Source organism: Vanessa cardui, chromosome 5 (genome assembly GCF_905220365.1).
Source record: "Vanessa cardui chromosome 5, ilVanCard2.1, whole genome shotgun sequence".
Lineage (NCBI taxonomy): Eukaryota > Metazoa > Arthropoda > Insecta > Lepidoptera > Nymphalidae > Vanessa > Vanessa cardui.
The window spans coordinates 14,129,841-14,157,397 of NC_061127.1; the positions used below are offsets into that span (position 1 = coordinate 14,129,841).

The 27,557-nt window shown below is 31.6% G+C and overlaps 1 protein-coding gene across 1 annotated transcript in view; it reads right to left on the minus strand.

The window, feature by feature from the left end:
* Window positions 1-1,599: 1,599 nt before the first annotated feature.
* LOC124529617 (probable chitinase 10) overlaps window positions 1,600-27,557 on the minus strand; it is a 125,645-nt gene continuing 99,687 nt past the window's right edge. Inside the window, exons 6-19 of the mRNA XM_047103425.1 lie at window positions 23,935-24,058; window positions 20,880-21,061; window positions 20,293-20,420; window positions 17,480-17,604; window positions 16,886-16,999; window positions 15,498-15,697; window positions 12,277-12,494; window positions 9,268-9,422; window positions 7,425-7,596; window positions 6,947-7,063; window positions 5,365-5,500; window positions 4,790-4,962; window positions 4,076-4,277; window positions 1,600-3,850 (exon numbers count right to left, since the gene is read on the minus strand). Coding sequence (XP_046959381.1) covers window positions 3,636-3,850; window positions 4,076-4,277; window positions 4,790-4,962; window positions 5,365-5,500; window positions 6,947-7,063; window positions 7,425-7,596; window positions 9,268-9,422; window positions 12,277-12,494; window positions 15,498-15,697; window positions 16,886-16,999; window positions 17,480-17,604; window positions 20,293-20,420; window positions 20,880-21,061; window positions 23,935-24,058 — 2,261 coding nt within the window. The 3' untranslated portion in view covers window positions 1,600-3,635. The remainder of the gene's footprint in view (window positions 3,851-4,075; window positions 4,278-4,789; window positions 4,963-5,364; window positions 5,501-6,946; window positions 7,064-7,424; window positions 7,597-9,267; window positions 9,423-12,276; window positions 12,495-15,497; window positions 15,698-16,885; window positions 17,000-17,479; window positions 17,605-20,292; window positions 20,421-20,879; window positions 21,062-23,934; window positions 24,059-27,557) is intronic.

Below are 27,557 nucleotides of genomic sequence, written 5' to 3' on the forward strand. Positions count from 1 at the left end.
AACTAAGATGTTTGCTATGTCCTTTGTGACTGTAGTTACACTGGTAGTCACCCTTCAAACCGGAACACAACAATACTGCGTACTGTTGTTTAGTGGTAGAATATCTGATGAGTCGGTGGTACCTACCCAGACGGGCTTGCACAAAGCCCTACCACCAAGCAGCTTGTTTGTTAAATTAAACGCGCATGAAATCGCAGCCATGCTAGTTAATTATACGTGATTTTCATGATATTGATAAAGATTTATGTTTGAAATATGTAGTTTAGTAAAATTAACAATAACTACGTGTAGATCTTGAATACAGAAATGTTGGCGAAGTGTTTACTTTAAATGTTACAATAGTTAAATGGATTAGGATACTGTGTTATGGGAATATTGTCTTCATTGTTTCAAATCCCATATCCGTATTCCGGCGCTGAATGAATTTGAACAACTGTAATATATTTGACTACAGTCCATTTTAAACCTTATGACCATACATTAAAGCTTAAATTAAAGAATTATCGTATAAAGTACATGGGATTATTATCGAATATTTTGCTAAGAAGTTATGAACTCTATTTATAGTGAATAAGTTGCATAATAGCGCGAATTATATTTTAAACAATAGCAACGAATACAATGTGCTGCTAATGGAATCAGACGCAAATTCAGGCCTTTATACTGAAAACAATTTGTATGTTACATTTGATTTCGATTTTAGTGATGTTGCATTAGGTATAAATAGCAACGAAGAAAATGTAATATTCGTATCATATCTGCCTATTGTGAATTATGATAAAAAGGTATAATATACTAATATATAATACTTGATGGTAGGGCTTTGTGCAAGCCCGTCTGGGTAGGTACCACCCACTCATCAGTTATTCTACAGCGAAACAACAGCACCCAGTATTGCTGTGTTCCGGTTCGAAGGGTGAGTGAGCCAGTGTAACTACAGGCACAAGGGACATAACATCTTAGTTCCCAAGGTTGGTGCCGCATTGACGATGTAAGTAATGGGTAATATTTCTTACAGCGTCATTGTCTATGGGTGATGGTGACCACTTACCATCAGGTGGCCCATATGCTCCTCAGCCAAACTATTCCATGAAAAAACAAGTTATTGGTAGTCTAAGTTAGTCCTTATTACTTCAACTTTCTTCTACTGAAAACCCCTTCAAAGTGTATAGATGAAACATTTCACATGAAGTAGTGTAAATTAGTTCAGCTATACTGTACACTATTAACAGTTCTTGATTAATATATTTTTTTAATAATACAACATTATTCTAGTAAACCAATTTCCTACTCTTTAATTTACTTACAAAGCTTGAAATACAATTTCGTTTTTTTCCAAATCCATCGTGAATATTACAAATTATTCGACCAATGATATGCTATCGATTCGATGACAAATGTTACTTTTTGTCATTTGTGCTCTCGTAGTTATAGCATATATATATATATATAGACATAATCTCTATGAAGTACCTACAATATAGTTTTTATATTTGTTACAAGATAATACCAAGTTATTAGTGTATCAAAATCATCATCGTAATAATATTTTCTTGACTAACTCAGTGGAAATAGGTTGGAAATAATAAAACAAACTTATAATTTTATAAAAGATTTTAATAATACTCTTACATCTCTTTTGTATTTAGATACAATATTTACAAAAACTTATAATTATTTTCCTACTTACAATAAAATACAAACCTCAAATATATGATGATGTCATGATTTTTTGTAACCGTCTAACAATTTCGATAACTTATCATGAAATATAGACAGTTCAAGGCAGTGATTTCGCTGATATGAGTATTGATGATGAAAAGCTTCGAAAAACTAAATTTACAACTAATAAATACGATCACAAAGGCACATAATTGGATGATGGTAATGATAAAACAAACAAACATACCAATCATCATGTTACAATCAGTGGTGTAGCTAGGTGAGGAAGGGCCCCGGTGCATAGAAAAAGAATCAGGCCCTTACCCCTTATTTCCCGTCCCTCTTTAACTAAAAATTACTCTTTAAAATTATTGATACCAAATGAGAAATCTTGTGCGCAGCTTAAGCTTAAGTTTTAGTTTAGTTTAAAAGGCCCCCTGAACTCCGGGGCCCTGGTAAGTGCACCACCTGGACCGATAGCTATGTCACTGATTACAATAGATGCTTCATAAGATGTTTTTAAAGCGGTTCCAGTTACAGAAGAAACTATAATTTCTCGAAATATCTATACAATAATATAGCAGGAGAAGTTAAAAATTCTTCAAACATTAATTAGTGTTTAGATCATTATGTACCTTTGGGAGTAAACTATCACTAGCTGATATCATGATAATCAGACAAAGACATAATTAACCAATATTGAAAGATCAATTAAACAATTAAAGCTCTTTCAAAAAGAGATTATAAGGGAACACGCGTAACAAATAAAAATCCCTGTAAAAATATTTTGCGCAATTAAGCACGCTTTGTGTATATAGTGCGTTTTAGCTTCTATTTTTGCGCTACATTGTGCGAAACGCTCCAAACTTTTCGTATTTATTTATAAAAATAAAAAAATCTTTAAATATTTGCCTAATTATCATGTCGGCTTACTATAATTCTATATAAAATTATTCACCAATAATGTTATAATTTACATTATATCACACGAACCCTTTCATCCGATCTGTTCGATGTCGCCATCGTTAAACTAATAAATATATAGTGGGTTGGTTTTAGACTAAAGGTGGATTAGGCGTTGAAAAAAATATAATTAATGAAATTTGATTGATTAAAATGATAGGCTTAGGTTACAACACAATAGTCACCTAACAACGAGTTATGATCGAATTTAGAACGTATAAATAGGCTATTTGACTGTTTTTTAAAATCCATTCTATATTATTTAATCGAAGTTATCGAACACAATGAAAGTTTTTTTTTTTATTTCTAGTATGTTTTTGCTGAAATATATCATATTAAACATTCCGTATTTAAATAGCGCGCGAAAACGCTACTTGGACAATATGGCGCTGCAATGGTGTCGGTGACATCACTTGCCTGTATTTTAATCTGTGGTACATATAGTAGAAAAGCAATGTTGACAAGCAAATGACTTCATCATAAGCTCGACCAATCAAGAGTGTTTTGTGTCACGTGACGATCGTTTAAAAAAAAAGCATTTTTATTTATGGATTTATGAATAATTTTAGTATTATTTTCAACTTTCGTTAATATATAACCATTTTAAAACTCATATACTGATTACTATATTTTTTTCGAATTGTCAAAAAGCCTATGGAACATAACGGAACTAATAAGTTTGCGTCAAATCTACATCTGCAACCAACTTAATTAAATAACTTATAATAATATACCTAAATCAAACTCGATATCAAACAATTTGCCGTTCCAATTAAAGTTACTTTTTTAAAAGCCGTTTCAAACGAAATTATTACAACAAATTCCAAGACTGAACTCGTCAACTTTCTATCTCAAATCCAATTTCGTAATCTTCAAACGATAGGAAAAGTTGGATTAAAATAAAATCATTCCCATTTGGCACTTCCCATAACCTAAGCCTACTAAAATTACAGATTTAACTCGAAAATGAAGGGGATATTACTAGCCTTAACTTCTAGTTGATTTTTATCTTATCTTCTTGCGGCTGGTGCTTGAGTGTGGTGCGCACAACTTTCTACATTTTCTGGCCAATCGCAAACGTTTTCGTTGGGGTTGAAGACCAGGTTCTGGGGACAGGGCATGTGGTGTTTTCTCTCTCCTTCGCACATGTAGTACATGGTACAGTCTGCTTTGTCGGGGTGGTAGGATATGTGACCGTCCTCTTCTTCGCATATTACTTCTGCAGCTGTAGACAAGATAAAGTACTTTTTAAACTTCTGTTAAAAATGGATTCGATGAAATGAATACTGATAATAATTAAAAAGATAAATTGGTAAAAAATAATCTCATAATATTATTATACAAACGTTGTTGTTACTGTTACTTTATGAGAGTTTTTACTTTTATGTTCATTTTTTATATTTTGGTTTTTTTTTTACATCTAATTATTTATGCGGATATATATACTCACGATTCTTAGTAGTGTACTGTCCGTTAGGGTTGTAAGATTCGTACGGTCCATCGTATTCCAGTTTCACCTTGTAGTCTCCCAGTTCCTGCCTCATTGCGGTGATGAGAGGATACTTGCCAGTGCCGCATGAGCCTCGGAAGTCATCCATATCGATAGACCAGACCATAATACCTCCGAAACCTTCTTCTTTGAGCCAGGTCATCTGGTAAATATAATAGAGTTGTTTCGTTATGCAATTTGTAATTTCAAAACTTTAATTGACTTAATAATAAGCTTTTCTAGAAAATATTTCCTAAGATTCTGAGGCAGTGTTAGGGAAAAGTTAATATTTATTTGAATGAACTTTAAAATCTAAATTGCCTTTCGCTTATTACGTTTACAAAGCTTTGATGTTTTATAAGTTTATATTGGAATTGTTGTCTTCCAGACTCTTTGTTAACTGTAATACGATTTAATTCATGTATTTGATAATAATCTCCATTAATTGTTATTTGATTGTTATATTATTTAATGAATAATTATTTATAAAGGTCAATGACCAAATGCTCTTATGAGGATATGAGATAAGATCGATTCATAGATATTTCAAAAGTTAGGCACGCTGCCAATCTTAAGTCTCTGGATTGGACCAGGCAATTTGATAAATTACCGCTTGTTTCCACTACCAGATCAGATTCTAATATAAATCCACTTTTTAGTTATTGGGTAACGAACCTTAGTCTTCAGTGATCTCTCATCGTCGAAGCCCACCCATTGGTCATCTCTGTACGCGAATGGAACCATTTGCTCGTTGTCCCATACAAGTGTTGTGTTGTCTTCTCTCAGGAAGTCGCAGATTTCGTAGTACGACATGAAGCCAGCTTCATTTGTAAAGCGACCAGCTAGACCTGAGGTTTTGAAATAATTTATATATATTATTATTCATATCAAATTACTTTTTATTGTGTACCAATAAAGAAATCCTTTAGACACAAGAAAGATGCACGAGAGGAGGCCTAATCGCTTGAGGAAAAGAACAGATATAGAAAGAGTTAGAGGTGTACAAATATAAAAATTATAAATAAATTCAGCGAAATATTAATATATTAATAACAAAAATAAAATAATGTGCAACAACTGATATTTAAAATGCTACACATATTACGTTACATAATTATTTTAAAGAATCGATTACGAATTAAACATATTGTCTTGCATTTCTAGAATATAAAGTTTGTACCTGAAAACTAATGTAGATAAAAATGCCGAGACTTTTAGTAATTAATAATAGATATCAGTTAGTATCTTACCACCGCCTGAAGCTGGAGCACCGATATCGAATTGAGTTCCGTTGATCAGAGTGAAAGAACGACCGTATGTAGGCATTCCGATCATCAGCTTCTCTTTGGGAGCACCTTGACGTACCCATTCACGAGCTGAATAGTCCTGGAAAGATATTTTGATGCTTAATATCTGAAGCTTTATTTTGAAATTTACTTTATGAGTTATAAACAGTAACAATGTATTAAAAATATTAGCGAAAAGAATACAGTTTTGATTGTTGAGAGCTAAAATTCAAGATCGAATTTAACTGTAACTTTTCGTAACGAAACGTATTTATTTTTTAAGAAAGACAATTGTATGTTTGAGTATTTGTGCGTGTATGATGTAAACTACTACTTTTCGTATGTTTGAAAAAAAATCGATATAATTTTTATTTTCAGATAATAAGACCCAAGTGTTTTTATTTATAACCAACAATTTACTTTACAACTAAAATTGAAATAAGCAACGAAGCAAGCAAGCAACTAGTAAAAAAGTAAAATATTTCATCCGAATAAAATTAACAAAAAAACTTTATTCACTTAAATAAAAATCAAATTATTTTATGAAGTACAAATTGTTCTCTTTGTTAACTAAATAAAAAAACTACCGAGGCAGCAGACGCGGTAGCTGATAAAACTTTCTCAACCATTAAAAGTATGCGCTTGTTTTTTAACCGAGTTAAAGTTATCATAGACAATTTCTTATAGCAACTGGTTGCTTTTTAAAAGTAACTAACTTTAGGTTTTCATTGAACTATTTTAAAGTATAAAAATAAATGTCATTAAGAAGGAAATCGTTGGAACTATTGTAGATAATTTTACGGAAGTAAAGATCCTTCAACTCCTTATGTTTCCTTATAAACTACCTAGAATATGAAGTTGACGATAATAAAGGTTTCGAATTTTTCAATAACAATATATTTATTTCTTTATTTTTATTGCATACTTAGGTAGACGACAAAAAGGCACACTCGACGGTAGACATCGGGCAAGTAGATAAAATAATCATTTTACCGTCATAGTCGCATAGCATTTACCAATGATGTTCTAGTAAACAGATATGTCATTAACGCGCAAAAAGTAAAGACTAGAAAACGTCCTAATTGGGACGTTTGCCTTAAGTCGTTTTCATTATAATTATGCCAGTAATACGTTATAACACATCATAATTATGTAGTAACACGTTTTGCTTAATTAAAACATCTAGTTATCCCTTTTTACTAATTGTTTTTATCAAGCTATCCTTTTTACTTGTAACGAAATGTAAAATAAACGGTCCCCGGCGCGGCACACTTATATCTGTTGTTTAGTATGGGTATAACATATCTGTTTATTAGAATATCATTGGGATTTACCATTTCTCTCAGGCAGCCACTAGAAATGGAAGGTTACCTCCATGCATAAATTTAGAGTCAGAAATAAAAAAAATGCCTAAATATTTACCATTAAGCCGTCAATCGTTGGACGACGGAACATTGGAAGTTGTTAATATTGGGTATTAATCGGTGAAAAAATAGCAGAAGAATAATAATTGTAAAATTTTATTGTATTGTATTAATTAACTTACCACAGTCAGTTTCTTCTGGTAGCTGGTGGCGCTCTCAAGGGGGAACAGCGGGCTGTTGTGTCCGACCTGACGCTCCCATTGCCCGTGGAAGTCGTACGTCATCACGTTTATGAAGTCCTATCATGAATATTGTATCATTATCATCAAGAATAACTTTATCTTTAATATTTATACTAATAATTACATTACTAATAATCCAAAATATTATTGTGAGATATTTACTGTGATAGTTTTTATCTTATTATGATAAATCGCATATGCACGTGTCTTGGATAATATTCATAGGTGGTTCATGTATGACATATCATTTATCAATAAATGTAAATTCTCGTAGCTGTTTCCTGGTGTTTAATTCTATTGTTATTTGCAGAATTTATATTAGTTGGAAAGTAATTGTGCTACCGAAATTTACGGGCTTCAACCTTAATAATATACCAATGATAGTATAAGAAAGTCAGTTGAACATTTCTCCACCTACCAAGTATTTGGAAATTTCTGGCACGTCATATCCAGCGGCAATTGCTTCGAATGATGCTGGAACAGCTGCAGAGAGGAGGAGTCGAGGTTGTCCGGATGTTTTAGCTTCACCTTCGAAAGCTAGACGAAGTTCTTTGAGCAAGGATACGAATGCTGCCCGGTCATCAGCTCCTCTGTGAATTACATATATTCATTAGTATAGTACAAGTTGTGAAAAGTATTGAAAATCTAATTAGTCAATTGACGAACTAAATTATTAAAATTAAAATGGCATGTATGCATGGCAGAACTACTAAGCATTTTTGAGTTCTAGTTTGAAGGGCATGTAAGTCTGTATTATAGGCACGAGGTACATGACATCGGTTTTTGGCGCTAATGCCATTGTATAGGCATTTATTTATTAACAAAATGAAACTTGCTTTGAATTTGTACCACTTCTACGTATAGTATTTAGTCTGAGTTTTACTCCTACGTTCTTATTTCTTTTCACTCAGGTACAAAAACTTAGCCTACAAAGGCTCAAATTTCACAAGATGGAAAAAACATGTCTAGATTTTTTTTACGACTATTATATGATTCGCTAAAAGGTTTTCTTAATATAAAGCCGATTTAAGTATATGTTTACGTGGCATATAAAATATATGTACTTTGGGGTGTTTCCAAAATTTCTTTATACATTCATACCATACATTTCTATATGTATACCATTAAAAAAATCTGTCATGTACTTTAAACGATCGTGATTATATTAAGAAAAATTGTTAGCTTTATTGAAATGATGATGATGATATATTTCTTTTGACAGTTGCATTTTATTATTTCTGTAATGGTGGCAATTGAAAATCGGACGAATAATTGTTTTTTTTATTTCCAAATAAAATACTAATACAAAAAAAATTATGTACATTTTTTAAGAAATTAGCCTTATTTAAAATTCCTTTTTTCTTTGAATTACTAATGGCAAATTCAACCTGGTTGAGTTTGTTAGGAGTGATGACTTTAATAAGGAAATGTCAGGAACTAATCAGCCATCTTCACCTACGTTATTCAGTCCGTATACCATCAAGCTTTTCGAGCGTTTTATTTGTATCATAATCATTACATACTATGACGTCATTATTTACAGTTCTATTTAAATGTAGTAAAGTGAAAGAATTATATCATTTTTTCTCATTCAATAAAGAAAAATCCTCAGGAAAGTATTTTTTTTTTGTCATAAAACAAAATTATTATGCTTTATTTAAAGATTTTCATCTCTATTGTGATATTTCCAACAGTGATTTTGAATAGGCCTGATTTTGATTAATTTAGAAATATCCTTTTAAAATAACTCACTCAGTATTTTTGTAATAGAAAACATTCTCAGAAGTTTGGTAAAGTAATCTTCAAATTTTATAAACTAAACACCGTTATATTGTTCCGAAAATTTTGGGTACACTGAACACTGCACGGTACAATAAATAAACAAGGTTGGTTAGGTTGGCATATGGGCCCCCTGATGTTAAGTGGTCACCTATAGATAATGGAGCTGTAAGAAATATTAACTATTCTTTACCTCGTCAATTACCAACCTTGAGAACTAAGATGTTATGTCCCTTGTGCCTGTAGTTACAGAGGCTCACTCACCCTTCAAACCGGAACACAACAATACTGAGTACTGTTATTTGGCGGTAGAATAACTGATGAGTGGGTGGTACCTACCCAGACGGGCTTGCACAAAGCCCTACCACCAAGTAAAGTTGGAGTATAACATGAAAGTAAGCCATTATCAAAACCCATTCATAGATAGTAGTTCGAATAGTTAGCATTCATTAGGCGTTATTATCAATATAATTTTCCCTTACCTTGGGTATTCCCAATCAATGTCTAGACCATTGAATTGGTAGTCTCTTAGGAACTCGATAGCTTCGTACACGAACTGGTTCATTCGGAAAACGTTCGACGTGAGCTCTTTGAAAGGTGTAGAACCGAACGCCCAACCGCCGATAGCTAATAGGATCTAAACAAATAAAATAGTTTACATAATATTAACACATAAATTATAAACAAGAGAGAAATTTAACAATTCCAGAAAAAAATATCAATTGTTTACGGAATGTATACAATAAAAATCAGATTAATTTTTATATAACAATGATCATATTATGTTGACACTTATGTGATTTTATTATATTTTGTCAGTTATGAATTGAAGTTGTTCCATCTCTGTAAATCTGAGATAATTTATATTGACAGATAGTCAATATACCCATGAAATCAAAACAACATAACAAGTGAATAAGAATCTACTTATGTTAAGTTAAATATTTAAGACTTTTCTATTTATTGTGCTAAATACATTAGTATTTTCGATAAAAGGATCGAATTTCATTTCGATAGTATCGAGTCTTTTTTTTCAGTTTATCTGATAAATGAGCTGAGATGGCCCAGTGGTTGAAACGTGTGCATCTTAACCGATGATTTCGGGTTCAAACCCAGGCAAACACCACTGTATATATGTGCTTAATTTGTGTTTATAATTCATCTCGTGCTTGGTTGTGAACCCGCATTGGAAGAGCGTGGTGGAATATGTTCCAAACCCTCTCCTTAATGGAAGAGGAGGTCTTAGCTCAGCAGTGGGAAATTTACCAGGCTATTACTTTACTTTTACTTTTATCTGATAAGAGAACTTTTATATCTTCGTAAAAATTATTTAAAATTACATAACAAAGGTTCATACCTTGTAAAATGTGTATTATAGTTTTTTTTTTTACATAAAATGAATGTAAACAACAAAAGTTAGCTGAAGTTCCCTTCGAGTTTCTATAAGAACGGGAAACTGTCAATGGCGTTACATTTTTTAAATTTAACTTCAAAGTTAGACGAGTGTACTTTGTTCGAAGTTGTCACTTAAATATTGTTCAACTAAATAATGAATACTTTATGATTTTCATACAAGATTATTCATGACAAAATACATGACAAATTGAATACGAGTATTTATATGACTTTAAAAGTACCCAAAAAAGTCTTACAAAAGTAAACTAATATAGTCAGGCTATAATTAGTACTCTGTGTCTAAAAACTAAATTTTACGTATAAGTTATTACTAGCGAACCTCCCCGGCTTCGTTTGGATGCAAAGGTAATACTAAATTTATTAAAGAATTTGTTTATTTACGACATTAGAAACTTCTAAAATTATCAGTGTTTCTTAACTATATAGTCCATGTGTTATATACAAATACCTTCCTCTCGAATTACACTCTGTATTTAAAAAAACTCATCAAAATCCGTTGCGCATTTTTAAAGATTTAAGCATACAAAGGAATATAGGAAGAGAGAAAGCAACTTTATTTCATACTAGTAAAATGTCAATTTGTTAGTATGTTATAAAGAATAGAAGAATCTAAATTTGAGAATGAACGGTAGTAGTACTCTCAACTAAAAAAATACATATTTACCATCGTTTACATTTCGACTGGTAAAACTTAATCGTACCTTTTAATAAGTTCTACAGTTCTTTACGACATTTAATGTTATCAAATTTTTAACTTCGATGGACTTTTCGATTTTAAGTTGTAAAGTAAAGTAACAGTCTGAAAATTTCCCACTTCTGAGCTAAGGCCTTCTTTCCCATTAAAGAGAGGGTTTGGAACATATTCCACCACGCTGTTCCAATGCGAGTTGGTGGAATGCTCATGTGGCAGAATTTTGATGAAATTAGACACATGCAGGTTTCCTTACGATGTTTTCCTACACCGCCGAGCACGACATGAATTATAAACACAAATTAAACACATACATATATATAGTGGTGCTTGCATGGGTTTGAACCCAAAATCATCGGTTAAGATGCACGCGTTATAACCACTGGGCCATCTCGGCTCTGATTTTAAGTAGACTATTACCAAAAATTTCAATGCGATTAATAATTAAACTCGCTAGAAGAATTTTTACTTTATTAAAACTTAAACACGTGGTACTTCATACACCTTTAAAGCGAGTTAAATGTATTGTTATCAAAAGACAAAAGCCGCAGATGTTCTCAAACCTTCAGTACTTAAGACATCTTTTCAAGTTTTGCTTTTTAATATTTCACATTTCTTGTATTTCATATTTTTTTTTTCATTTGATGTTCTTCATCGCTCTTTTTTATTTTCAGTCCACGAAGTGTCCGTCATTTAGGTTGAGAGCCACTGACTCTATACAATTAAGCTATCCCTTTGTGTTCTTTTGAGGTCTAACGTCTAGAAATACTTAACGAATGCTATTAAAATCTTGGAGATTCTAAATGGTTTTTAAGGAACAATGTTGGGAGATTTCATTTAATTAAGCATTGTAGACGTCTAAACTTTCTGTAAAATTACATGTAAAGATATACAAGTAAATTCAATTAGACAGTCAATTTATTTAAGTTATATTGAATTATGATAAAATATGATTTAACATTTGCTGAGATGGCCCAGTGGTTAGAACACGTGCATCTTGATTTACAACATGACCGATGATTGCGGGTTCAAACCCAGGCAAGCACCGCTATATATACATATGTGCTTAATTTGTGTTTATAATTCATCTCGTGCTCAGCGGTGAAGGAAAACATCGTGAGGAAACCTGCATGTGTCTAATTTCATCGAAATTCTGTCATGTGCATTCCACCAACCCGCACAAACCCTTTCCTTAATGGAAGTGGAGGCCTTATTTCAGCAGCGGGAAATTTACAGGCTGTTACTTTACTTTACTTACTTAAGATTTAACATTTGATTATTATGTTTGGTCTTAGTTTTAAGAAATAACATAGTAACTATTTACAAAGGCATTACATTAAAATATATTGGACGTAGGTTCTTTAGTTTTCAGAGATAGGCTTACCTTCAGATTAGGGTTCTTCTCCCTCAAAGCCACCACTTTATCGTACATGTCACCATCCTTTTCATCCCCTTCAGCCAGTTTATGATCCTTGAGGGTAGCGAAGGCATAGATAACGTGTGTACACAGAGTTGGGTCTACGTTTTCTGGCGTGAAGCGACCAGCACTGGGTCTCTTGGAAGACCAGGATGTGAGGTAGCAGAGAATTTGTGGTTCACGTTCTGTGGAAGACATACAATTATATAATTAAAACTATTTTAAGGTAATTAATTATTTCTCACATATTCGGTGGATAATTTTATGAGTGCGTGTTGAAGCTGAGTTAAACAAGTTATTATTACTAATTTAAAACATACCCTGATCAGGAAATAATGAAAAAGAAATTTATTTTATTGAAATACCGTTTAGGTAAAATATTAAGTAATTGCTCAAATTTTAGCTTTTATTAATATTCAAATCTCCATTTAGTTTATTGGTGATAGCTAAATATCTGGAATGCCATCAATCATCCGTTTTAATTTATAGATTAATCTGTCATCTCAAAAGTTATACGAAGATCGACATTTAATTCTAAGGTATATATATATATATATATATATATATATATATATATATATATATATATATATATATATATTACCTTAGACATTTTTGAATAATTTGAAAAAAAGATTTATTAAAAAAAATGCGTTTATTATATACCATATTATATCTATATATATTGTATCGTTAGTGGGTCTAGTATTCGCACTTGAAATAACCAACCTTGTAGTACATTATTTTTAATGTTATAAAGTTTCAATTTTTAAGTCTCACCCTTTAGAAGCTTTGTAAAACTTAGAAGTTCGTTCTGTAAGGATTGACGCTCAGCTTCATAAAAGCCGTAAGTCTAAATCATAACACTCATAAAATATGCCAAAAAGCGCCAAATTGTTTAGAGCCCTGCGTGCCTTGTATTGTAGGGAGAAAGGAAACATTATCTATCGTTTCATGGACCTCGAAATTCTGGTCGAAGAAAGCTTGAGCGTGAAAGCACTCGATGTCTGAAACTTTTAGCAACTATGACGCGGGTTGTCGTTGTTCGGGGCCATTCTTGGTGGGTGGGAGAAATATGGTACCTAAAAATGACCCTTCTGACACCCCTTTTAAGATCGGTAGCTTTTAGTGTCACGTACAAGGCCTACTTGCTTTTTGAGCGAGTAAAATGTAAATTTATGAAAGTGAATCTTCATAACTTGAATTTGCTTAATAGTAACTGTTTTGTGATGTTGATGGGGCTTCGGTGGTTAAATATTAATTGGATGACGTTTTCATAAAAAATATATATAATTAGTGCTAAATATTTAGTTATTAACAATCTATTAAATATTAATTTATTTATATTTCAAATAAAATTATCTATCAAGTACCGTCAGAATAAGAAAACCTTCGTCAGTTATTTAATTCATTCCTCAATCGAGTCTCAAACTCTTAGTACTTTTTGAATCTAATCATCAAATCGTTGTGACGCAATACGCCATTCTCGATCGGTAAAGCAAATTATCGCTAATAGTGAGCACGTGAAAATAGATCTTAAGGAGACAAACCTTTCTTACCCTGACTGTACCTAGGTTTTTACTTAGAGAATGCAGTCCACTTTTTTTTGAATCATGAACATTCCAATTATTCAAACATATATATTAACCAACAGCCAAAAAAAGTTATAATTCACATATAATAAGACATACAATCATCTTAGAAAGTTAATAACACGAACAGTAGCTCGTAAACGGATCGCGAAAATAAAACTAATGTGTGTACGGATTGGAAGCAATTGGCATTGAAAAAGTTGGTGAAAGTTTCCGCAAGCTGTTGTCTGATTTATGTATGACGTTTCACTAAATTGTGTTCGGATCGCTTAACCGTGTAATTACTGTAATGTATATATCAGAATTTCAGAATTGAAGTAGTAATTCTAGTTTGTTTGTAAATTTGATCATCTAAGTATTTTATTAATTTAAGGGGAGGCCTATTTTAAGCAGTAGACAGCAGTAGGCTGATGATGATGATGAAGTATTTTATACTAGCTTTAACTTTACCTTTCACGAGCCACCATCACTCCTGTATCTCTTTTAGACGAACGATCAAACTATACCAAATTCCGTCTGAATCGGTTTAGCGGTTTAAGGTAACAGAGTTACTTTTGAATTTATAAAATTAGTATATATTGTTGCCTATTTTCATGCCATGTCAATCCATTTACCAGGGCCATTGGTTAAATAGTTGAAGCGTGAAATTAAAACAAACAATCACTAAAATCCTCATTTATCAAATCTGTTTTCACTGTGTTTGTTTTGATTGAAACATTAATATGTAAACCTAAATCGAGCAATTGGATACTATTTTGAAATCACATTAAGTATCTGTTACAATAATAAATGATATTTTATCAATCTTGTTGTATATATATATCTTTATAAATAAAGTTTTAGCCTTTATAATACGGTCCCCCTAAAACGTAACACACAATTCCAATAAAATTATGAATAGCAAAATTATTTACAACAAAACGATTTAATTGGTATTATGTATCCTTGTTTTATTGGTATTGACTATAATTAAAAATTCCAAGAACGAGATCTGATTAAAGTTCAAAAATCTTTTTTTCCTTTTTGAAAACTGCAAGGTAGACTCGTATCTTGTATTGAATTATATATAAACTGTCCATTATATGGAAATATTTTTACCAAGTAATCTGATTTCGTACAAGAATTGGTTCACATTTGGATTATTTTTAGTAAGCAATCTTTATTTAAGTTCGATTGAGATTAATTCTACAATGTATTCGTATGGCTTTTCAAGTATATTGGTAAATCGTAATTATATTTTTTGTAATGATTGATTTTTTTATTTTAAATTATACATTCTAGGAAATTGATATCAATGATTGATGATTAAAGCTTATCATGAAAACGTATAAAATATATAGGTGTGTGTTGATGTTACTGACATTCCATCTATATGATTAATTTACAATAGTTTTCAAAAAATGTAAAGTCGTGAAATGAGATTTCACAGTGAAGAAATTTATTGTCTGATGGCAATTTCATTTATCATTCAAGATTATTTTTGTGTACAGAAGGACGTAATGGAATTTTTATGATAGCCTGGGATAAAGATCCTTTGAAGACAATTTCCTAGCGGTAGGACTGGCTGTTAATCTGTTATTGTTTCACTTCACTTACTGTTCTTGTCTACGACCAATGCGTTGTTGTTCTTGATGATGCGAGTTTTTGTTGGTTTCTTCACCTTGCTCAGTACGTCTGACAGGCTGATCTTGATCGGTTGAGGTTTCTCTGTTTCTTCTATTATAACGGTACCAGCGACGGTCGCCCAGTCGATATCCTTAGCGTCCTTACCACGAGAGATACCACGAAGTTCTTCCCTGTTTTGTTTTAAAACAATTGATTAAATACAAATTTCGGATTTCATATTAATTTTAATCGAATCAATATATTATTGCCAAGTTCAAGTCAAAAATATAATTTCACATTGACGAATTAACGGAGGTGGGTGAGAAGTGGATTATTTTTTAATGATTAAATGTTTTAGTCTAGAATAAGTCCTTAAGTAAGCTCGGATTAAGAGGACTAAAGCAGCGAGATGATCCCAATGGATCTTATTCGTGGATATCAACAAAAGATCGTGGGTTTTTATTGCGTATGGCACGTTAGATTTTTCCTGAGTCTAATTTATATTCATTATCCATTTCATACTCTATGATGTATAAAGACATTGTCAGAACACCTGCATGTGACGTACGAAATTCTGCTGCAAAAGTCCACTGTTTCATTCAGAGAGGTGGCCTTTTCTCAGCTGAGAAATATTTACAGACAGTTACTTTTTAAACAATAACGTTTTGTTTGAGTTAAATATAAATAATAATCTAGATTCAATAATAGGCATTGAATGGAAACTTTAATATCTGAAAGCGAAATGATCGTAATCCGGTGAGAGGCAGAAGTTAGCAGCAGGTGGTCCATTTGACCTTGAAATATTCAATAGTATAATATGCTTTCGTTTCGCTATAAATATTTTATATTTCTATTCGAGTAAAGTTCCGCTCCGCAGGGAAATTCACGTGATAAAGTATATTTTGATTTGCACACTCCATTAACTTTCGAGACGGAATGTTTACGAACCATTTCGTTTTGTTCTCTTCAGTTGTGTATTTTGATCACAGAATTGTGAGTGCTTCAGAAATGGCGATAAAAGTGACGGCAAATTTTACAGTAATTTGGATAAAAAATTCCATGAAGAAACACCAAAAAATCTAGTACTGCTTACCATAAAACATAATTGAACATTCTATATACAACTCTCTAAAGTTGAAAAGTTTGGTGGAACGCAGTAGGCCGAGGATTTATTTTTGCCAAATAAAGATTATCAATATACCCTTGTCTTCCAAAGTTTATATACTCTATAATATCAAGCTATATCCATGACAGCGGAACAGCAATATCTAACGTCAGTGAAATCGTATCAAGCAATTAGCTAAATAACTAATAATCATAGCAACAATCAATCAAATTCTAGTACTGCAATTATATCTATTATTATTGTAACAGCTTACCTCATGGCTCCTATCAACGGGTATTTCACATCGCCTCCACAAACACTGCCGGAGAAGTCATCCATATCGACCGTCCACACCATGGCGCCTCCGAAGCCGTTGTCTTTAATCCACCTAGATATATAAACACGGTTAATTGTTGCTGCTGTACAGTTCACTGGGTCACATTAAGAGTTTCAAATTCATGATGTTTTTGTGCTTATTGTCGCCGAAATGGCCCATTGGTTCTTAACCGATGATTGCGGGTTCAAACCCAGGCGAGCACCACTGAATATTCAAGTGCTTAATTTGTGTTTATAATTCATCTCGAGCTCGGCGGCGAAGGAAAACATCGTGAGGAAACCTGCATGTGTCTAATTTTGTGTATTCCACTAACCCGTATTGTAATAGCGTGGTGTAATATTTTCCAAACCTCCTCAAAGGGAGAGGAGGCGTTAGCCCAGCAGTGGGTAATTTACAGGCTGTTGTGGTTGTTGTTGTTCGTGCTTATAGTGAGAAGTTCAACCATTCATACTTGTAAAAATTCAAAAGTGTAGTGGACAAATATGGGTTGGTCCTGAATGAATATTTAAATTAATATCTTAATAAAATTACCTCATCTTATGCCTGATAGACTTTTCATCATCGAATCCAACCCATTGATCACCGCTGATCGCGTAAGGCACCTTCATTTCATCATCCCAAACATAGGCTCCACCATTACGTAACATTTCACAGACCTTGAATAGAGATTTAAAATTTGTTAATCAAATGCTCAATACTACTTCACACCATCAGGTATATCTAAATGCAAGCAAGCAAAATTTCTCTAGTAGAACTAATTACATAACTTTCTCTTGTTTTAGCTAAATATCCGCAAAACTATTTATAATAAGTTAGATATAAAATGTTCTACAGATTTTTTTATGTTTCAATTTCGACCAATATTTCTCACCCAAAATTGAATTAAATAATTTATTATGAATGTTTAAGGCAACTTAGCTATTTGTCTTCGTCTTTCTCTATTAAAGAGAGGGAGATGGTGTATAACGGCTTTTTGCCGCAAAGCAACCGTTGAAAATATCAGGTAGCGCTGGTCTGGATTCGAATTGACCTTCATTTATAATCTACGTTTCTACTATATCTATCTTTCTAACCAAAAGTATCTATTGATTTGACGATTTTATACTGCGAAACTTAGTTTTAATCTTTTTTTCGAGTTTTGTATGTCTTTTCTTCATTTTCTTTTCAATGCAATACTCTTGAGTTTCTCCTTTATAAGCAATAATTTTTTTAGCCACTGTTTTTGCTTCCCACTAAAATGAATTTCTACGAAATTATTTACTAGATATCAAGATATTTTAGAAGCAACTTGGAACACGTAGCTTCATAGAATACGTGATTTAAATTCGTCTGGTAAATGTTTATAAATTGAATTATGGAAAACGTCAAGATAAATATATATATATATTCTCAACCAAAAATACTTTGTATTATATTAGCCACGTTCAAGGTGAAGATAATCCTTTGAAATACTTATTTTCCATTAAATTTAATTCAATCTCAGATTCAACTATCTATAATTATCATAAGTAGAAATGAAAGCTTTTTTCAAATACATCTATTTTACGTGATTTCCAATTCAATACTTTTCTAAGAAAGCTAAAGAGATCTTAGCTCAGTAGTGAGACATTTACAAACTATTACCAAATATATTCTTGTGTTATTTAGACGACCTCTGGCATAGGAATGCCACTAAGAGCCCGGGTTCGATTCCCGGCTGAGTCGAGACAGAGTTCATTAATTTTGTATGTTGTCTCGGGTTTGTGGTACCATTGTTACTTCTGATTTTTTTTCCGTAACACAAGTGCTCTAGCTACTTACATTGGGATCAGAGTAATGTATGTGATGTTGTTGAATGAACATTACTAATGCTATTATAATATTTCATTCAGATTGTATTATATTAGCCACTGATCCGATCGACGGTCGAAAGTCGCAGTGAAAACGAAATTACGTCAATAAATTCCCTTTCAGGATACAAGACACATAAAACGTATAATAAATTTTATTACTCATTAAGTTAGCTGTAAATTGCAAATAAGAAAAATAAAGCCCTTTTATCTCGTCTTTAACCTTGAAATGAAAGATCTTGTCAGTTACTAAGTTTCTTATGAGACAGGCTGTAATCCCCTAAACGCTCTCGGAGCCCGTTTACACTTTACTGTTACGACATACACTAAAATGACATTATTATTACATGGTCCGGGCTATATGAGATTATACAGAAACCAATCATTTAACAATGGATAAGAGGGATAAGAGTTAATAAATTGTATTTTTTTTATATTAATTGGTAAAACTTTACAGTAAAGTAGTTACAACTTGTTTCTTTCAATTTAAATTTAAATCGATGCAGTCGGTTGAATACTTGAATAGAATAATTTACTTTGTAAATATAAGATACAGTGTAAATTTTTAGGTTCAATATCAAAAAGATCCCTTAAATAAATGTTGATGACAATAGACGTGATGGTACTACAAAACAGTATTTTGAAATATTTTATTTTGAAAATACAGTTTTGCAGTTGAATATATTATAAAAATATATTGATTTTTAGTTTGAGTATCTGGTCAGTGATCATTTTTCACTCTTTCATCAAGACATCATAAAAGAGCACATGACAAAATACCATGATACTATTACATATTATTTTATGATGTATTAATGTTTATATTTTAATACATCACATTCCACATGCATCAACTTTTACTTGAGATAATACAAAACAAAAGATACGTGGAATTTACCCGAAGGTCAAAGTCAACTGATCAAGCAACATTTAGTTTTCAAGTATCAAGATCATTTAGTATTACAAGACATTTCCGGATAGAGTTCCGGCTTATAGACAGCTTAATTACAAGAGACAAATCTAAGGACACACGATTAGGAATGAATTAATCATTTAGGGACATGAAGGACGCAAGGGGCTTGTAATGTACGTTTTTTATAACCGACTTCAGAAATGCTAACACCGGCTCTAAATGTAACAATAATTGTAACTAGATTATATAATCATATATACATATCATCGTCGTTCAGGGCTCCGGAGAGTCCCACACACCCCCCTACTTTCCATTACGTGGGGAAGCGCGTAATGCGTTTTTCCAGCGAGAAAAAAAAAAAGGAGGACTCGAAGATATATTTTGAATACGTATTTTTTCTACATTTTAGTGCATATTATTTGTTTTGAAATAGTGTTTTGTTTGAAATCGGTTTCTCTTTTGTTATTTTTTTAATTATAAGAAACCTCGAACAATTTGACTAATTAATTCAGATAAAAACCAAAGAGGTTGTCCTGTATCGTATCGATATGATGTAAACGATCTCCTAAATAAACATGGTAATAATTTTTAATTAAAATCACCTCGTAATACGCGAGGAAGCCGCTCTCCTTTGTGTATTCCCCGGCCTTGCCGCCCCCGCTCGCTGGAGAATTCACTTTAAAATTGTTCATGTTGGACAAAGTGAATGTTCGTCCGTAGGTCGGCATACCTGAAATTTGCATAGTTCTTACAGCGTCTGGGTTATCTTTGATACTCCGGAGTCAGCACTTCAAGGTAATGATTTCCTTTAACGAGTCAAGTATTTGTTACGATGTTTCGTTGAATTGAGTTATTCTTTGGGCTTGTTTATTTAGCTCTTAAAAATATTTTTTTTGTTTTGCTTAAAACTTGGTAACTAAAACATTTTTATGGTATTTTTCGTGTAGAATTACTTGATTTGAATAAACTAAGTATTCACTCAGATGTCGATTCAATCATAATAATTATTAAAATAAGAGAAACATATACAAGAATTTGTATGTTTCGAATATCTTTTCATTCTATTCTAAATGTAAAATTTTAATGAAAAACAAATGAAAAATGACAAATAGAGAAGCAAAATTTCCTTAATTGTTTCGTCTAGTCCTATTTTAGATTTGCCGGTATAGAAGATAAATGTATTTCTTACCAATAATAAGTTTCTCCTTGGGCGCTCCAAGTTTTACCCAGAGATGAGCCGCGTGGTCCACCGACAGTTGTTTTCTCCACTCAGAGTCAGAAGACGGGGCGTATAGGGGCGCGTTGTGGCCGGTCTCTCTTTCCCATTTACCGTGGAAATCGTAGGCCATGAGATTGATAAAGTCCAGGTAACTGTTGATGAAATATTGTCATATGATATGATATGATATATGTTACAAAACACAGATTTTTAATTTAAAATTTATCGTAGAATGCGTTTTTCGGGTACTGTTACAAATTAGTAAAAAAAAATTATTGAGAGAGGCCATCCTCTCATATATTCCATAACTATTAAGTTTGCGACTTAACTATACTTATCGTACTAAAACCTTTACAAAACACTCTCAAAAGGTCCATTAAAAAAAATAAGAAGAAGCCTATGTCCTTCCCTGGGACTCAAAATATCCTCACACTAAATGTCATCTATTTGCATTCATAATATCACTACAGATAAGAAAAATTAGTGGCCATTGTGACGAAGGGTACGAGTTGTTACCACATTTTTCAAAGGATAATATTAAATCGTTATCTAATATTTGATCTTATATATTAATAGCTTAAGATTTTTGTCCCTGTAATTATGGGACTATATCTGTATAATATGCGCGAATTTTCCCGGGAGAACTGCTAGTATCAAGTTTAATTTTCAAACGTAAATGACACTGTACGAATATAAAATAATGCGTAAAAGATGGCGTCTGAAATATTAAACTTTTTACTTTCGTTCGTAATAATATTAAGTTGATGTAGGCAATCAGATTTGTAATTTGTATTTTCTTCTTAAATTATACAGATTTCAGAAGTTATTTCGTTCCGTAATTTCCACAAATATGAAATTTTGAGAAAATGCTTTTCTTTAATTTAAAGATAAAAATAGTATAGTATTTTCACTTAAATAAATTTCCACTCAGGCACAGCATTTTTTTAAATTTTGCTGTCGGTTTAAAAAGGGCTAAAAATTCGCCCCCAAAGTTGGTAGCGTATTGGTTATAATAGTCATTCAGTGGCACTATGCCAGTCTGCCTACATAAATGAAATGAAACACATAAACACATGAAATCTCAAGGCTATCTTCGGTTAATATTCACGTCCTCATATATAATAATAAAACTGAACCATCTTGGCTTTTAATATAAACAAAGTTTATAGCATACCTACATTTTATAACATATCATATTATAATTTAATAAAGAAGAGAAAATAGGTATTACGAAGAGCTGAAAGAACATTGAAATATATTAAATTAACTAAAAACATTCCGCGCGGGGAATAAGAATCTTCAAAGCGATAGTAAATAATAATTTCAAGGGTTATACATTGTTATGTATTTCAGCTGGAATAAGCTTTCAAGACAAGCAAAATATAGTGGCAAAATTGGCTCGACCTCATATGGTAAATTCTTGGTAAATTCAAAGCTGCCTGAACTTATGTATGAGAAATTGGACAAGACGTCTGTATATGAAATATTTTTTGAAAAAAAAGTGACCTTTTGTACGAAGAATGTACAATTTAATAATATAAAAATATATGTGGGATTCAAGGCTAACATTAATATAAATTTTTTTTAATTAATTACTGGTTATTTCAATAAGAAATATTTTAATAAAAAAGGAACTGGTTGATTTTACAAAGATACGTATATTTAAAAAAGTTAACAATTTTGAATTTTATCAATAACTGATTGAAAATCTTTTTACAGTGTTAAAATTAATAATATTAAGTCAGTTTAGTGGAACTCGATTTTTAAAGTAAAATTGTTGGTTTTAACTCATAATTCTGTTTTATTCGTGAGTGAAACCGCATGAAGAACTAGCGATATAATAAAAGTGCTCCTAAATTTTATCCTCACGATCATGCATCATCTAGATAACGTTATGAAAGAGAGAATAACTGTTTTATGACGGCATAGAAGTCATAGAAGATTTGCAACTCTATAGAATGTACTTATGGTGCTGAAATCAAAAGATTTTCAAAATAAAGAAGATTCGGATTTATGATTGTTTGCATTTATTTCAGTTCAATTTAATCAAACCTAATTTAATTTATAATTTTTTTAAAGTTATGTTATCATAATCTAACAATAACAATATCTTATATTAAAAATAATACAAATCACTACACAGTATAAAAATCGCTTTTTCTGTCCCTATGTCCCTATGTATGCTTAAATCTTTAAAGCTATCAACGGATTTTGATGCGGGTTTTTTTAATAGATAGATTGATTCGAGAGGGAAGTTTTCGTATATAATACATGGATATTATAGTAAAGAAACACTGATAATTTTTGAGAGTTTGTAATGTGATGTTGTAAATAAAAAAAATCTGTATTATATTTAGTATCAGTATTGCATCCGTGCGGAGCCGGGGCGGGTTGCTAGTTTCTTATATAATTTATTTATATTATTTATGAAAGATTGCCGTTTTGTATTATTGATTAGAAAATATACAATTCAATCCGCCTTGAACTCGACGGTTAAGGAGTAAATTGTCATGAAACATATCATAAAAATCTTCCACATGTGTCTACCGACCTACATTGGGACAGTGTGTTGGAATAATTTACGACCATTCCAAAAATTCCTGTAGCCGGTAGTCAAAACTAGCACACTTAGGGAATGTTACATACATAAAAGCATTTAATTTACGGGGACTAATAAATGGATTTTTTACTGGTTCCGTTAATATAATGCTCTGCTCAAATTATAAATACAAAAATCAGTTGATATATGCAAAATAAAGCCAAGATGTCCCAGTGGTTAGAACGCATGCATCTTAACCGATCAATGCGGGTTCAAACCCAGGCAAGCACCGCTATATGTATGTGCTTAATTTGTGTTTATAATTCATCTTTTACTCGACGGTGAAGGAAAACATCGTAAGGAATCCTTGCATGTCAAAACCTTCTCTTCAAATGGAGAAGAGACTTTAGCCCAACGATAAATACATGTGACGTACTTAACACGTGTGTTAGTCGCCAGCAGACATTAATTACAATGTTATATTACCTGGCAACAGCTGGTACATCGTATCCACTCTTGATGTTATCAGGTCCAACCGGCACAGCAGCGGTGAGAAGAAGACGGGGCTTCTTCACTTCCTGTGCTTCTGCTTCGAAGGCTTCGCGAAGTTCTGTTGACAAAAAAATAAATAATTAATAAACGGTTCGTTTGACTTTTATCTATTGACTATTGCCATTGTGATTTATTAAAAATCATGATCGTATAATGTAAGAAGGAACTTAATTTTGAAAAAAGCAAGGTCAGGACAAAAAACGTAATGCTTTTTCATTGTTTAAATCGTGTCTGGCGATAAAAAAAACGATTTAAAGCATCTATCGTTTAAAAGTATAATATGTCCATGGTATGTGTGCAATCTGAAAAACGCCAGTTCTATTCTAACGCAGTCTAGTCATTGTGTTTCCATTTCCAAAAACAAATGCTGAATTTAATGGAACAGGCGTTCGGAACATCAGTAATGCCTATCAAATTATCATTAGAATTATTTAATTTAAAACGACATAAATAAGACAAAATATCAAGACACTTTTGTTCCTATAAACAATGTTTGAACTAAATATTTCTGAGTCTAATGAAGCAATAAGCTAGTGTTAACGATCGTGTCGACATAACTTGGCCAAACCTATGAATATTGGTGACCTAACTGCCAATTTGTTGGCCATTATCCAGTCCACTGAACGCTGTAGTATCCAATTTATACAAGTATGTATTTCAAATTATATTTATATATGTATATAATATATAAATAATGGAACGCCATTTGTTGTTCATTACGATTCCTCGTAACATAATATGTTTGTTTGTTATCTAATTAAGTTGTAACAAGAATATTAGGATGTGAAGGTCTGATAATGTATGTCTTAAGTTAGCGCAAATGGCATTAAATAATGTACAACGGATTTATTAGACGTGAGATTACTAAGGACTAATAATAATAATTCTAAGCTTAAATTTTGAAGATTTTTTTTACGTCATGTCATAATCTTTTGGCCAACATTGTTCAAATAAGCAGACACCTTGTCTATCAAGTTATCTATCTCACATAGTTGAATTAAAAATCTAGATACAAAGGAAAATCTAAATCAATAATATAAATATACGTTTATTTTAATATTTAATTTCATTCTATAAATACTCGCACTTGACCGGTATTTCCGATAAACATCCTTTTATTACCTTGGACTAAAATCCTTTATGCTAAACATTGGAATAAAAAGCGACCTGCATATGATTTAAAGTCTAGTTATTTACATGTGATTACAGTTCTAGAAATAAAAAGTTTTAAAAATAAAAAGCGCCTGGCGTTGTATGTATCTGAAGTAAAAAAGGTTTTCGTCAAATTTGACCTTGAAAAATTTACCTCAATTACATTTATAGCAAGTGTGTCTTTTACATATTCGTATATATGTGTATGTATACATAAAAACGAAAATCCCGTGATCTTAATTTTCAAGTAACCCAACACAAATATTATTTCTATAATCGGCAGCTAAACAATAAGATCATCTTGGCTGCAATTTGTTAATTTTCACGTGATTTAGCTACAGTAATATTTTATTATTGATTTAGATACAGCACTATAATTAGATGATCATTAATAATATTCAACTGAAATGGTATATGTGTAGGACGATGTATCAAAGCAAAACCTTTTTGGTCTTAAACTCTTTAGCGAGCTTTGCATTATATTCCTTCGAGTCTGTTGGGAACAAGATGGCGTTACATAAAATTCCCATGTAAATATAAATCCTCTTGATATAAATAATGGATGTGTCTAATGAGTCTTTCTTGTTCTGTTTTCATTATTTCGATACGAATAAGTTTCTGCCAATTATGAAACGCTGATGGTTGTATGTAAACTTTCAGGCTAGGACTTAGAACAGCTGTACAAAGTTTCCACTTAATCAGATAACAATATACACTTAAATATACATGTATATTTTATCTGAGAGTATGATAATGAGACTTATACTTTAATTATACAATCCATTTAAAATTATAGTCACTTAAAGCACTTTGTACTTTCTAAGATGAATAGCTTATACACAAATTGAGCAATCCTTATCACTAAGCGAACTCTTCCAAATCTTTGGATGAAGGTCGAACAATAAAAATAGAAAATAAACAAATTATATACTAGGAACTGGTATTAATAGACCTTTTTAAGGAGCTGACAGACAAGACGATTAAGTGTTTAATGAATACAAGTGGTATAGACTTCTTCGACTTTTTTGTACATTTTCATATTGAGAAATTATTTTGGTATAAGCAAACATAGCTACATGTGTCTGTTTGTCTATTGCTCTTTCAAGGTCAAACCATTGAACCGAATTTAATGAAATTTCAAATATTTTGTATATCCACAATATCCAAGGATGATGCTAATATTATAAATGAGAAGGTGTCTGTCAGTTTGTCTGTCTGTCTGTGAATTCAAAGAAATTTAATATGAGGCAAGCTTGAACTCCAACGGAGAATATCGGCTATTCTTCTATGACCAAACCCAAAAACGCGAGCGGACCTAGAATTGACAACCAGTTGGTCAATAAATTGGACATATCCATAATCTTGGTGGACTTTTGGACTAATTCAAAAATAATTGCCGACTGAACAGCAGGGACATTTACCGGAGAGGAATTTTAGAAAGGATTTAAATGTAGCAAGGACACGGCTTCGGCAAAATGCCTAGGTTATTTCTTGTCTTGAAATAATCGTGATTGATATAATTTTTATGTTTATCTTTTTATTGTTTAAAAAGTGTCTTGTCATCTGTGTTATTAAATATAAAAGTATCTCTTGTAGCTTTATTGCTTTTGTTTTGAATAATTATTTAAAAACCTACGATAATTTTAATCATTGTGTATTTTTGGCTGAAAAGAGATCTTATAAAAATATATGATTTTCTATAAAAGAAGCTTTAAGCGCCTTGTAAGCGCTTTACCTTTTTCCCTTTGCACAGTTTATTTGAAATAACTAATAAAATTTGTGCCAAAGAATAAAGTCTTAATAAATCCATTATTATACTTTCATCATTTTAATTTTACTATTAAATAAGTGTTTTCGTAACTTTCCTTTCGTAAAATAAAATATAAAAGTTTTTTTTATGGAGCTATGCAAATACAGTAGAAAGCATATTATAAAAATTACGCGCATAAATTTACTTCAATATGCAATAAAAAACATTATAATATAAAATTTATACTTTTAATAATATTCTTATAGTTAACTAATAGTAGCAATTTTCTAAATCTTTATATATTTATACTTATGGTAACTTCTAGAAGGTTCAACTGAATTCTTTATTGGCACTTGTCATAAGACTTTTTATTTTATTTTTTTTATTTTTTATTATTTTTTTTTTTTATTTTATTAAGGACCATCAGCAGTCACAACACTTACACATGTAATCATAAAAACACGTTGAAACTTATATAAAATGTGCGACTCTTTAAGACGGCCACAACATGCATTCTTAGGTACAATATATTTTTTTGTTTTACTTAAGACAGATTACAACATAAGCAATATTTTTATAATACTGAATACTAACAATTGCTAACCACATTTGTATATAAAATTAAAGATTTAAAAATAAACTAATTTAAATTAAT